Below are 14,267 nucleotides of genomic sequence, written 5' to 3'. Positions count from 1 at the left end.
ACACAACACCTAAAATATCAATGGATCCATTCGGCTACCTACACACTACCGCAAGGCCTAAAGCTAAATCTGGACACTTGACTCACCAGAGGCGGAATGTGGACGAATAGAGTGGGAATAGCGTTCGCGAGCAATTTTCGTGTTGTTCGCCTTTTATTCTTCTTTGTTACCTAAGATGTTGTGTACATGTTCGAGGAAAAGTGCCAACTGCAGATGCGGTATCAATCACCCCTCTTGTCCTCTAAGACTTGTTGGACTCTACTTTCCAGCTCATCCAGTGGATATCCGCAATGTCTGACCCATTCTCTTATTCGATCAACAGTTTTCGGGAATACATGCATTGTAGTGCCTTCAGATTTAGCATGGGTCTTCGAAGGGCAACCACTAATCGAACAGGCAGGCATTGTCAAATTTTGAAAAGTAAATATCGACATTATTATACAATCTTGATGAATAAAAATGTGATACAAAAGTAAATGAACCATACAATGTTCAATGCAAGGTTTGTTTTGGTCGCAGGAACTATAGCAGTTCATCATGTGCAGCTTAGTATTTGCATAAGTTGCAGAAATGTATAAATGGTGTGACTAAACTCTGAACATGTGACTCGTCCCTTGGATGTTCTGTCTTGCACGAGAAGGGAACATGCTTACATTATAGACTGGACCCCCGAAGGATGCAATTCGATGACAATTGACCCAGATGAAAACAAATAGATCTATTGATAGCATAACAATGGAAACTCAAGTCAATATCAATGAGACCAATGAACATAGCACTATTGAGTACTCTACTCGCAAATAGATAGAAACTTAAAAATCAACGAAATATGACTAGGATACATGGACTTAACTTGATGTTGCAGGAGAACAGGTAGATGGCCACAGGTAGCACACTGATGAGTTTGCTCGAAGCGGTCACAGAAGTTCACGGATAGCACGACGACGAGCAGATTAGCATAGATCTCAGTGCTTCTCAGGTAGCACATTCAGGAGTTGACTTGCAAAGCACAAAGATGTTCTCATGAGACATCAAGGGGTTTATAAAGTATTACAAACAGGGGTGTGTTTGTGAATGAATGACGTGTGTATGTCGTGGTATTATGTGGTTTGCCAGGGGCCGGCCAGCGTGAGGAGGGGGATTCCTGGCTGGACACAAAGGGTCTGAGGAGGCCATGTGAGCGATGGCCCCTTGGCGTGGGATACCTTTTTGAAGTGTATATGGTGTTTGGCACCTTGGCCGTTCGCGCCCCTGACAGCCCCCCATGGCAGCGCGCATCCACTGGCGCGAACCGCCTTTGATAGAGTGGGGTGGGATGGATGGGCCTGGGGCGTGCAGATAAGGCACAGGAAGACTGCTGAATGGAGACACACTTATGTGGATTGCAGGGGGGCGGCCTGCTTCAAGGGGAGCCCTGCCTGGAGATAGTCTGAGGAGGCCATGTGAGCGATGGCCCCTTGGCGTGGGATACCTTTTTGAAGTGTACATGGTGTTTGGCACCTTGGCCGTTGGCGCCCCTGACAGCCCCCCATGGCAGCGCGCATCCACTGGACTTGTTGTTATGGACTTTTGTTTTTGTTAAACTAACCACTTTTTTATACTTTATATAGTTATACTCCACCTTTGGTAGGGGACGGGGGTGGATGGATGGATGGATGGGCCGGTGGGGGTGCAGACAAGGCACAGGAAGACTGCTGAATGGAGACACACTTGATTCATTTAAAAAATTGAAACAAACGTTAAAATATATGTGGTGTTTTATTTTGTTTGTTTTTGATGGCACAAAAATACAAAACTTTACACATTGTACAGGTCAGGTTGCAGCACAGCGAGGGAAAATCCCCTGTACTGACCGCTGTCACTCGGGAAAGTTTCTCTTATGGCACGAACGGCACAGGCGGTTATTACTCTTCGAACGCGGTGTCCAAGCCTCCCGTGAAGCCACCATGTAAAGGAACAGTAGGCCACCAGCCGCTACCACCTGTGAAAAATGATACAAATGTCATGACCCATAGAACTTGCCCCTTCTGGACTTCCTGGTCCTTATCACGACGGGGCTTGTATTCTTTGTTACTCCCAACATGGCCGTGCTAAGCGACTTGCCTCGCGCCAGCCTTCACGTCGCACACGGCACATTCTATAAATTGGCCACGCCCCCGCAGCCCCACGCGTCTCAACGCTATCATTAGGTAGTGACTTGACGTGGGTGTGCTGTTCGGCGAATCCACTTTTCCTAGTTCCTGTTTCCTTCTTCCTTCCCTTCACCCCTTCCCTTTAATCTGCTCCCGGAATCCTCATCCCTAGCAACCGCTACCTTTTTCCTGGACATCCTGGAACAGCGGCCTTCCCGGAACTCTGTATGCGCTCTGCAGCCGGACGAGACTCGAGTGAGCCTATACAAGACCCGATCCGTCCACAAGAGGAATCCTCCCGCTGAACAGAGCAAGAAGCGATCTCAGGTGAGACGGGGGGAGATTTACGACAGTTTGAGACGCCCAACGACCAACACGGATACTGCTATGGAGAAAGCGGTCCAGGACCTTATGCGTGGCATGCAAGAGCTCACAACTGAAGTACAGAACTTTAAAAGCTGATAATGCTGCGTTAAGGCAGCTTGTTTTGTCTCGCGACCCTGCGAACAAGGACAGTGTGTTACTGGGTGGAGTGGTAGACGAATATGATGGCTCGGCAAAATCCTTACGTGAATTCCTGGATTCCTGCTTGGTGCATTTTACTTTTAAGCCCTATTATTTTTCAACTTCTAGGGCGAAGGTGGGCTTCATAATCTCGCACCTCACAGGAAACTCGTTGACCTGGGCCACTCCCTTTGTCAACTCAGGAGATGCCCTCCTGGATGATTATGATGGTTTAATTCAGGCGCTCAAGATATGTTCGACCGCCCAGAACAGGTTTTTAGTGCTCAGGAACGGTTACTTGATTTCCGACAGGGTACTCAGGATATGCTAACGTAAGTTACTAGATTCAAACAACTGGCCAAGGAAGCGGATTGGTCCTCAGAAGCAAGTTTCACTCTTTCGCAGGGGTCTAAACGAGGACATTAAGGATGAATTAGCCAGGGTGGATCGTCCTAGTTCATTCCAGGCTCTTATGGATCTAGCCATGCAAATAGACTTCCGAATCCAGGAAAGAAAGGCTGAAAGAAGAAAGACCAAGATACCCTTTCAAAAGAATTCCCTTGAGGCCTCTGTTAAAACTGATTCTGCCCCAAACCCAGACATTGATCCGGAACCCATGCAAATAGGGGTCTTCCGTGGGCCTATTTCCCCTCAAGAAAGGATGAGAAGTATCCACACAGGCCTGTGCATGTATTGTACCTCGGATAAACACCTTGTTAGAGAATGCCCTCTAGCCCCTCCACGGCGTTCAGGAAACGCCAGCTCCCGATCCTAGATGGAGCGAGGTGTCGGGAGTGAGATGTTTGCTCCACATCAATTCCATCCTTGAACTTTCATTTGGTGATACTACAGGCCTTCCTGTCGCCCTCCAAAGATGAGACCTATCCCATTCTGGCCTTGGTGGACTGCAGAGCTATGGGAATTTTCATTGATCAAGACTGGGTTGTTAGTCATCATATTACGTACGAGACACGAAACGCCATGCAGCCGGTGCAAGCAATTGACGGAAGACCCCTCTCTTCAGGACCCATAAGCCTGCAGACTAAAGAGATCCAACTTTCCATAAACCATAATCAAGAGCGGATTACATTCGACATCATTAAGTCAGCCCATTATCCCATGGTTTTGGGTATGCCCTGGTTACAAAAGCACAATCCGTATATCAATTGGGACAGCAGGATCATTATTCCTGGGCTCAGAGTTCTGTATGTCCCCCTCTCCATCCCTGGATCCCTCCTCAAACTCCTAAAGAACCACCAAGAGACCAAGAAACACCACTCATGGTTTCCAATATCATACAAGTTCCAGAGGTCTATCGGGGATATGCTGATGTATTTTCTACTGCCATAGTCCAAGCCTTACCCCCTCACAGGCCCGAAGACTGTGCCATAGATACAGATCCCTCAGCAGTAATTCCCTTCGGCAGAATGTTCATTCTTTCCGAACCTGAGAAAAGCCCTTCGGGAATACCTAGACGCCAATCTTGAAAACGGCACCATAAGACCATCGAAATCTCCAGCGGGTGCTTCGTCGTTCTTCGTTCCCAAGAAGGATACCAAGGAACTCGGACCTTGCCTCGACAATCGAGGCTTAAATCAATGCACCCTCAAAGATCGGTACCCACTGCCCCTGATCTCGAATATCCTGGAAGCTGTGAGAAGGGCTGTAATATTCACGAGGTTGGTCCTCCGGGGTGCCTATTACTTAATCCGTATCCGGGAAGGAGACGAATGGAAAACAGCCTTTAGAACACCCTTTGGTCACTATGAATACCTAGTCATGCCCTTTGGACTAGCCAATGCTCCCGCAGTCTTTCAGCATGTTATGGATGGGGTGTTCTCTGATATGTTGTTCCTCTTCGTCATTGTCTATCTGGATGACATATTGATTTTTTCCAAGGATCCTCTAAAACATGAAGATGTAAAGGCAGTACTATAACGACTTTGTGAACACAAACTGTTAGCCAAACCTGAAAAATGCTTGTTTCACGTTACTTCTGTTCACTACCTAGGATCCATCCTTAGCCCAGAAGGAATTGGTATGGACCCTTCAAAGGTAAAGGCCATACTGGCTTGGCCCACTCCCACATCTGTGAAACAAGTCCAATCCTTCCTGGGGCTCGCCAATTTCTACCGGAAGCTTATTTCTACCTTTTCTGAGATCGTTCAGCCAATCGTTGCTCTATTAAAGAAAGACACCCCCTTTATCTGGTCTACGCAGCAAGATAAAGCATTCCAACGATTGAAGACAGAGTTCAATCAAGCCCCCATCCTGACCCAGCCCGACATAAATCGCCTATTCCTAGTGGAAACGGATGCCTCTAACTACGCCATAGGAGCAGTCTTGAAACAGGAACTTGAGGATAAACTGGAACACCCCATTGCTTACCTTTCACGAACCCTGACTCCCAGCGAGACACACTATTCCGTCCTGGAGAAGGAACTGTTGGCCATCCGCCAAGCCTTCACTGAATGGCGACACCTACTTCTGGGTGCTAGATATCCAGTTCAGGTCCGCACAGACCATCGGAATCTACACATTTTATAGTTGTTGGAGTGCAGGAACAGTCGGCAGGCGCGTTGGGCCTACTTCTTTGCCCAGTACCAATTCCAAATCACTCATGTTCCCGGATCACAAAACATGATTGCTGACGTCTTATCTCGACGTCCTGACTACGTAGCCACTGAGGACAAGGCCGATCCTAAGATGTTTCCCCACGCTATCTTTATAGCTCAAGCAATCGACCTCCTGGAAGAAATCCGAGTGCAAACCCAGTCCTCTGACCTCTGGAAGTATATTTCAAGGAAGAATCCATGGAATCTAAGAGTTAAGGAAGGATATCTATTCAAGGACAATACACTGGTCATTCCTACGCAGAAATTACAACAAAGCATAATAAACCTCTGCCATGATACCCTTCACTCCGGTCATCGTGGTATAACTAACACCCTCCGTCTTATACAAAGACAGTTTTGGTGGCCTCGAATGAAGACCGACGTACAACAGTACGTCAAGGCTTGTGCTATCTGCAGTCAAAACAAACATAACGAGAGACCGCCCGGTCTTTTACTACAACCATCGCTGCCAACAAGACCATGGGAGTTTATTGCTCCAGACTTCATTGTGGAATAACCACCTTCCCGAGGTTACACGACCATCATGGTAACCATAGACTTGTTCACTCATATGGCTCATTTTACACCTTTGTATAAACTACCATCCTCCTCAGAACTTGCTGGAATCTTCCTGGAACATATTTTTTGTCTTCATGGACTTCCTTCCAAGATCATATCGGACCGAGGACCTCAATACATCTCACAATTCTGGAAACATCTGTCGTATTCTAGGTATCCAACGCGCGCTCTCAGTAGGTTATCACCCACAAACCAACAGAGCCACGGAACGTGTAAATCAAACTCTGGAGCAATATCTTTGTTGTTTTGCCACCAAGGTTCAGGATGACTGGTCTCTCCTCATACCCCTGGCGAGTTTGTCTACAACAATTCCGATCACTCAGCACTCAAGGTCAGCCCTTTCTATTGCAGTCAAGGTTTTCACCCGTCGGTTTTACCTTCTGTTCTTCCACATCCCACTCCAGTACCTACTCTCGACTGATGGATTCAGACTCTCATCAACATACACAAGGAAGCCAAGGGACAATTGAAAGAGGCCCAAACTCTCACTAAGCTTTATGCGGACTCCAAAAGAGAAGACCAGCACCTTCTTATTCTGTTGGTGATCAAGTCTGGTTGTCCTCGAAACTATTACCGTGACATCTACGGACAAACAAATTGGCCCCTCGGTACTATGGACCATTTTCCATAAAGGAAATCATCAATCCTGTCTCATTCCGACTCAAGCTACCTGCTTTCTGGAAGAAAATACACCCAGTCAGTCTTTCACACTTCCCTATTGAAACCTTACATCCAATCCACCCGAAATTACTGCAGACCCAGTCCTGTTGTGGACGATCAGCTGGAATATGAAGTGTCCAGAATATGCGATTCCAGGTATAAACTGGGTCGACTTCAATACCTGGTTGGATGGAAGGGATATCCTCCTAGCGAGAGAACCTGGGATCCAGTTTCTAACTTAAATACCCCTCGATTGCTTAGAAGATTCCATCTCATACATCCGGGCAAACCTGGTGGAACAGGTCTTCGGAGGAGGCATGCTGTCATGACCCATAGAACTTGCCACTTCTGTACGCTTGGTCCTTATCGCGACGGGGCTTGTATTCTTTGTTACTCCCAACATGGCCGTGCCAAGCGACTTGCCTCGCACCAGCCTTCACGTCGCACACGGCACGTTCTATAAATTGGCCACACCCCCATGGCCCTGCGCGTCTCAACGCCATCATTAGGTAGTGACTTGACGTGTGTGTGCTGTTCGGCGAATCCACTTTTCCTAGTTCCTGTTTCCTTCTTCCTTCCCTTCACCCCTTCCCTTTAATCTGCTCCCGGAATCCTCATCCCAAGCGACCGCTACCTTTTTCCTGGACATCCTGGAACAGCAGCCTTCCCGGAACTCTGAACTCGCTCTGCAGCCGGATGAGACTCGAGCGAGCCTATACAAGACCTGATCCGTCCACAAGAGGAATCCTCCAGCTGAACCGAGCAAGAAGCGATCTCAGGTGAGACGGGGGAGATTTACGACAAACTGTTTTTAAATGACCAAGACAAGTTGATTAAACCTATCACCGTGCTTGGAACTAATAGTCCACATCCATAGTATTCTGTTTGGTAACAATTATAGTCCACACATTGGAATCAAAATGTTGTTTTCTTTATATTCTTATCGTGCAGAACAACAATGGTATAGCCGACACGTGTTTCGACCTCTGCGGTCATTCTCAAGGCCTTATCCTATGTCGTAATCTTCAATATCTCAATTTCTGCTCATTATTTCAGTCATGGCACAACATCTCTTCTATTACAGTCAGGAGTGTTTTATATATATGAAGAAAACAACATTTTGATTCCAATGTGTGGACTATAATTGTTACCAAACACAATACTATGGATGTGGACTATTCCAAGCGCAATGATAGCTTTGCAACATACAAAAAACCATTGTCATTATAGGATGAATCTTTTGTGGAGGATTCTCAGGTTGTGAGACTCCCGCAGCTGGATGCTTTACATTTGCTAATTATAATGGGTGAATAGCACACGGGACCAAGTATCTATCCACTACAAGTCAATTAGTAAGTTGATTAAACGTTTGTCAATGACAATTCTTGTAACTAATGGCATTCTGCTCGGACAAATGCTATTTAGACACTGCACACTATTGAACGACTTTCATGCGTTACAATGATATGTAGATGTAATTTTGGATATAGGAGACGACCATGAAATAGTAGTTCCATCACAAGCAGATTATACTTAATTGTTACTCGGATTACGAGGACGAACAGTTGCACGAAGTTCGTGCATAAGCACCAACATTATCCTCAACAACGGACCGTGTGAGGCAGGCTGCCCTGAAGTCTGGCAGCTGGGTGATGCATTGCGGTCGTGGCTCGCCTTCCGAAATGTAGGCCACGCATCCTGAGTTTTCACAGCAGCAGCAGTTCTCCTCCTCGGTTGGCATTAGCTTGCACCGATTGCATGTGCACCAGGTGGAAACACCGTCCATGCGACTAGGTCCAGTGTCTTCATCCGTTGATTCGTCCTGCCAACTGCCGTCCGAAGCCCCATCGTTTTCGCATGTTTCCCTTTCCAGTAGTTCCTCCTCAGTATACTCGGGCTCGTACATGTAGGGCATTATTGTAGCCATTGTGTGGTAAACAAACTAAAATGATTTATAGCGATGGTACAGGTGTACACACGGGCTACAAGCGGCGAAGGTAGCTGACCAGAGCACAGAAACGAGTCACAGAATACTCAAAGTAACACAGAGGAATGGAATCGAAAATCTGCTGCTGTGTGTTGTGAAACGGTCTGTTTATACTTATTGAGGAAAGAGGCGTCTTGCCATTTCCCTGGCGACACGTCATTAGCTGAAGCGCAGCGATTGTTGACACGAGACGTGCTTTGGCGTTGTGAAATGGCCTTGTGACCTTAGTTACTGGCGTATCAAAGCCCAGTTAATGTATGTTGAATATGTCCTATGTTGTGTGTGTGTGTGTGTATGATGTCACTCACCTGATAAGCTGTTTTTTCTCTCCTTCCTCTACACTATCCTCCCATTTTGAAAAAATGTGTATTTGAACGGTTTTTCACTGTGATTGCAAATATGTCCTTAATTTGAAATATGATTAATGTGATACAATGTTGCTGCAATTGATGGAATTCTACTATACTATAATGGTGCGATGTAATTGGAGTGATCAGATTTTCTTTTTTTAAATTTTATTTTGCAATATCACAGGGCCTGCACATTGGGTGAAAACCCCGTTTTTGTTCACTAAATATGATTCATTAAATATGATTTTTATTTGTGCTAATAGCCTTAAAGGCCCTTGTGGGTTGAAACACGTGTTGGCTATCCAGACACAACCACTGATCTAAATAAGACCTATTGAAGACTATATACGGTATTGAAGTATTTATCTATTTAACTGGACCGTACCATTATCATATTACCTACCAAGACTGACCTAGCCAGTATTAACATGGGTAACAATGCTCACATCATTCTCTTAGAACTGTCTGAACATCCTTTCTATTGAGCGTCATTTGCGCAGGTGCTATAACTGATTTACTGAGTTCAGTTAATTGGTCACAGTGCATGCTTTACTACACACTAAAAAAATTCTATTTCCTGTTTTTTCCTCCAGCTTATGCAGACCTTCAAAGCAGAGATGATACACGAAATGCTGCTTGGCAGAAGGATGGCTGGGATGAATGTGTATATTATACAGGTAACCTATTTCTTTGTGAAAAATACTGCCAAATAACCCGATTTACCCATTGACATCAATGTACAACATAAATCCCCTTTTCCAATCTGGTTTCAATGCAGCAGCTGCTAGAAAACGTCCTTTGAAACACAACTACCCTATCTAGTTTACTGATGCACCCCAACCATTTTACTTAATTTCTAATTGGGTGTGTTGGGTAGCCTTTTTCTTTTTTTAAGAAGCTTTCCTTCGATTGGCATCAATCGAAGCCCTAGGTATTTTGCTATGCCTTGAAGCCTGTTTGCATTACTCGTGTTGCTTAACTCATTTATTTTTGGGAGAGGTGGCCAACCCATATGGTTGCCAGTGTCAGGGAACTATTTCCTTTCATGATTCCTGTGTCTTCTGTAGAACACATCACCCTACAGTGAAATCCTGCAGGAGTACCTTTTATTCCTTTTCTTTTGTTTTATATAACATATTTGTTACCCTTTCCATGTGCCTAGGATGGTGTTCTCCGTAAAACGTGTTTATTTTTTTTTCCTGTCACTCCGTGCACCATCTTTTTGACTGCGTAATGCTATTTTAAATATCATATACTCGAAAGGCTGGTGCCAGGCGGTTTAAGCCCTCATTTTTAGTCCTCTTGTTCATTGGCCTTCTTCCTAGTTTCTCTGGTCCAGAAATTATCATTTGTGGTATGCATTTGCAGGATCCTTTGTGTGTTAGATCTTGTAGAAGGGGGAATTAAGACTGGTACTATCCAAGTCAGAGCATGCCTGTTGCTAGGCAGATGTGGGGTTTGAGTATGTCCATGATTGTCCTGTCTTTACATGTTTGAATGGTGCATCCCCTTGCTATTGATGGGCATGGGCAGCCGCAGGCCAAATAATTTCAGATGACAAGCTCTGCAGCAGTTTAGCACATCTCCATTGGAGTCAAGACCCTGAAGAGGTGCTTGAGCGAAGACCCATACTACTACTGGTACGGAAAACCAGTATTGCCACTCCGAAGTCCTGCTTCTCTTGCAGCTATCCTACAAGAGCCTCACTTGTTGTTTGACTGGTTAGATAAACCAGTCCTGAACTCTGCATGAGAAGCCAGTCGCCAGAAGTTGTTGGTGTCCTGGGGCCCTCCTGTGTGCATACACAAAGAACCTTCTTTATATTTTAAATTCTGAAGATACTTTTAGGAGGAATGTATGTATTTGTATGACTTTTTTCATGAAGGATATATTTTTGATGCATGTAATTTTTCAATTGTAATTTTTTTAATTGTGTACAATTCACGTTACAGCCTACAATTGCTGCTTGAGAAACTTTTTCTAAGAAAATTAATTTCCATGTTATGACAAAGATTGTTAGTAAAAACTATTCTTTTGAATTTAAATTTAACTGTGGCTTTATTTTCTTTGAGTTATACGGTAGTTAACAAAAAGAGGGCTTCATTCTAGGTTTTTTTGGGTGATTTTATTTTGATAGTTTGCCTTTGGTTCTTTTGGCTGGGAACGGGCCCTTAGCACCTGATGTATGTGAAACATTTTAAATGATCAAATACATGAAGTTTAGAATGTAGCTGTGCATCCCATATTCACACTTTTCTTGATACCATTCAGTGTGCTGATCAGCTTCTGCAAGGGTATCTCTGCTGCACCAGTGCCTTCCTTGCCTGGAGCTTTGAACTCTTCAGGTTGTCCACTTGTGACATAAGACTATCTCTTCTGTTGCTCTCCTGCACAAACCGAGGCCTTGCTGAAGCGGGTTATTTTATCTCACCACAAATCTCACCTGCCCCACCCTTACCAGGGTTTTCCTTGCTGGTTATCTGCTCTGCCGTGTTCTGGAGGGCTTTTCACATCGTGGGACCCACTGTGGCTTCAGCCTTGATGTCTCGCCTATCGAGCTTTGAGTCTATCAGAGCTGTTCCTGAAATGGAGATCTGACCAGCCACAAAACCGGACTTGCTCCCGAAGCCTCTTCAGCCACTGCACCTGCCCTCGACAACTATCTATAAAACCAGTGACAGATGCAACTGTCCCCATTGTCTGAGCACCATTGGGGTGGTCACTTAGAAAATATAGTAAGACGCCCAAGTGTAATTATCTATTTTTGTGCCCTTCCCACTCCCCGCGATGGGAATCGCAGAGGTGCAAAGGCCACTCCCCATTTCTTTTGTCTAGCTATGATCGTTGCCTTTCTAGTCAAGGGTCCCCCACCTCCTCCATCCTCACCCCCGCCCCCACCCACGTTAACACTGTGTGGTGGGTTTGAGAGTACCCCTAAATAAACCAAAAATATTACCAGTTACCTACAAAGAAGCCTTGATTCTAAAAGTTCTACCTAACTATTTAATTTGCCAATGCTTGTTCGGCAGGAACTAAAGACGTCCATCTCCCTGCTTGTTTACTTACCTGTAACTTTGACTCTAAGGCACTAGGCTTACTCACCTAATGGTACCGAAGGATGAACCCCTTTTACTTGAGACTTGTTGTCTCCAAGGTTAAAATTATAATGAAAAGAACTTTTATTTTCAAAGAAAATAAATATGTATTATGTCATAGTACCAAGCCTTACGTGACAATGTTTTCAACGTATCAAAAGATACAATACAGAAGAAAATGCTGATCAAAACACTGCCAAGCATAACCAAAACTAAACCTAATCAACATGCTGACAATCTGCACTGCTTTCAAGAAAAGTGCAAACAATTTTTCATGTAAACCTACTTTAGAATTAGAAACTAAGTTTGTATTGGACATATAAAGTTAGTAAAGTTAGTTAATGGGGTTGTGGCTAAAATGGCGGGCTGAGCAGACGTGCTGTGGATGAGCTCTGTCCTGCTTCAGGCGCGTTCAAAATTAAAAGCAATATTGCGAGCCAAGGTAGAGTATCATTGTGGAACGAGTTGGATCAGTGAGACAACCCCGTACTAAGATGAGGAGAAGGCACATAACGGGCACCGCATCAACAAAGGCCCTGAAGTAAAAATGGCAGGCAGCCCCTGCTAGACCCAGCAAAAAGTGGTGGATCCGCCTCCTGGTTAACCTAGGGCCGCAGGGAAGCCACTGAAAACTTGAGAGCAGCAGAACCCCTACTGGGAAGGAGTAGGAGCGCTGTGCATAGCGCCCCGGTGGGTCAAACGAAGGCGGACCAGGAAGGAACATGCAAGGCGAGGGAAGACCCGGGAGAGAAGTTGCGCAGCGGGAGGCACCCGGTCCCAACTGTCTGGGGGTTAGGGTTAGCAATCGGAGTGGAACAGGTGCCGCTGGGACAAGGAAAGTACGCAAGAATCCTAAGCTGTCCTGCAGTGGGGCAGAGTATGGGGACACTTCAGGTGAGCCAGAAGAAGCGCGCCGCCTGAGAGGAGTGAAGTGGAGGAACACCGCAGGAAGCATCTGGCCCCCAGGAGGACCGCCCATCAAAGCTGCTGGAGATTGTGCAGCGGTGAGGTGAGGAGCAGAGCCAGGAAGCGGGGAGTGTGGTGCGAGGTGAGGAGGAAGCTGCAAAGTGCCCTGAAAAGCCCAGAGCGTCGGGAGACCAACAGGGAGACTCAGCGAGTCGAGAAGGAGAAAGGCTGCAAGCATGGACCCTGCGCGTGCAGGCATAGTGGAGCAAAGGACTGGAGAAGTGGAGGGAAGGCGCGTAACAGCGGCACAGCTTGCAAAGGGGCAACAGCACTCACGACTTGGGGGAGCTCTGGGCCCGGAGACTACTGAATAACCTGCAGAGATACTCACCAGCACAGGGCACCCCTGGGGTAAGGTGGTGCCAGGGGCCAAAGGACAGCCGAGGGGAGGACGACAGCCACATCAAGGCCCTTGGGAAGTGAGGGGCCTCACACCCACAGCAACAGGAGGTGAGTGGTGAGACATCCCTAGGGGTGAGGCCCATGACGCTTCAGGAGGACCCCCAGTGCATGCAGAAGGGGACGCCTCGTTGGAGAGATGGGGTGGCGGGAGTCACCTGGGAGAACTCCACATGAATTAGAAAAGCAGATTTGAAGGAGCAAGCAGGAGAGGAAGGCAATCCAAAGTTGAGAAGAGGCCCAGTAGGATAAACTGATAAACCCAAGGGCAGCTAGCATAAGGGAAGAGCTATCGCAGGCCATCACGAACAACCGCAGAGACATTGACTCCCTAGATGAGCGAGTCTTGGAGATGAGGGGCGCTTTACTGAGCTGGATACATAGGGGCCGAATGGGCACAACAAAGGAGGAGAGGATAAGGGCCCTGGAGGAGAAATCCAAGCACCTAGAAAATAGGTCACAAAGAGACAATATCCGGATTAAGGACCTGGGGGAGGGAGTGTAGGGCTCGACCTAGAAGTCTACATTCGAGAACTGTTTGAGAACCTAGTAGAGGGGGAGCAGGCCCGACATATAGAGATAGAAGGAACACAGAGTGGGCAGCCGGAGAGCGGACTCTGGTGCGAGACCTCAGAACATACTAGTGAAGATGCACAACTATAAGGATAAAACACGACTCATGGGGGCGGCCAGGATGAAAGAGAATCTGGGTGAGGGACTGTAAAATCCCGATATATGATGCTCTATCCTAAACCACACTGGCTAGGAGACGCTTGTTTAAACCGCTCACGGAGGAATTGAACAAGAGGAAGATGAGATCTAGAAGGCTCTTCCCAACAAGCCTCCAATTTCGTATGGGCAATGAATAAAAAAACTGTTTCCTGGGACAAGGACGGTCTGACGGCCTTGGGGGTGGCTCAGAGAGGCAGGGGAGGACAGCACAAAAAAAACAACCAGGGGATATGTTGGGTGAGGCGCGA

General features: G+C 46.4%; 1 protein-coding gene across 1 annotated transcript in view; it reads left to right on the top strand.

Moving 5' to 3' along the window:
* Positions 1-14,267, top strand: part of NIPSNAP2 (nipsnap homolog 2) — a 572,224-nt gene that overhangs the window by 456,222 nt on the left and 101,735 nt on the right. Inside the window, exon 9 of the mRNA XM_069614879.1 lies at positions 9,421-9,504. Within this exon, the coding sequence (XP_069470980.1) occupies positions 9,421-9,504 (84 nt within the window). The remainder of the gene's footprint in view (positions 1-9,420; positions 9,505-14,267) is intronic.

The sequence above is a fragment of the Ambystoma mexicanum genome, chromosome 9, assembly GCF_040938575.1.
Source record: "Ambystoma mexicanum isolate Mex_15411 chromosome 9, UKY_AmexF1_1, whole genome shotgun sequence".
Taxonomy (NCBI): domain Eukaryota; kingdom Metazoa; phylum Chordata; class Amphibia; order Caudata; family Ambystomatidae; genus Ambystoma; species Ambystoma mexicanum.
The sequence above is the reverse complement of the archived record's forward strand: the minus strand, read 5'-3'. Positions and strand labels throughout refer to the sequence as shown.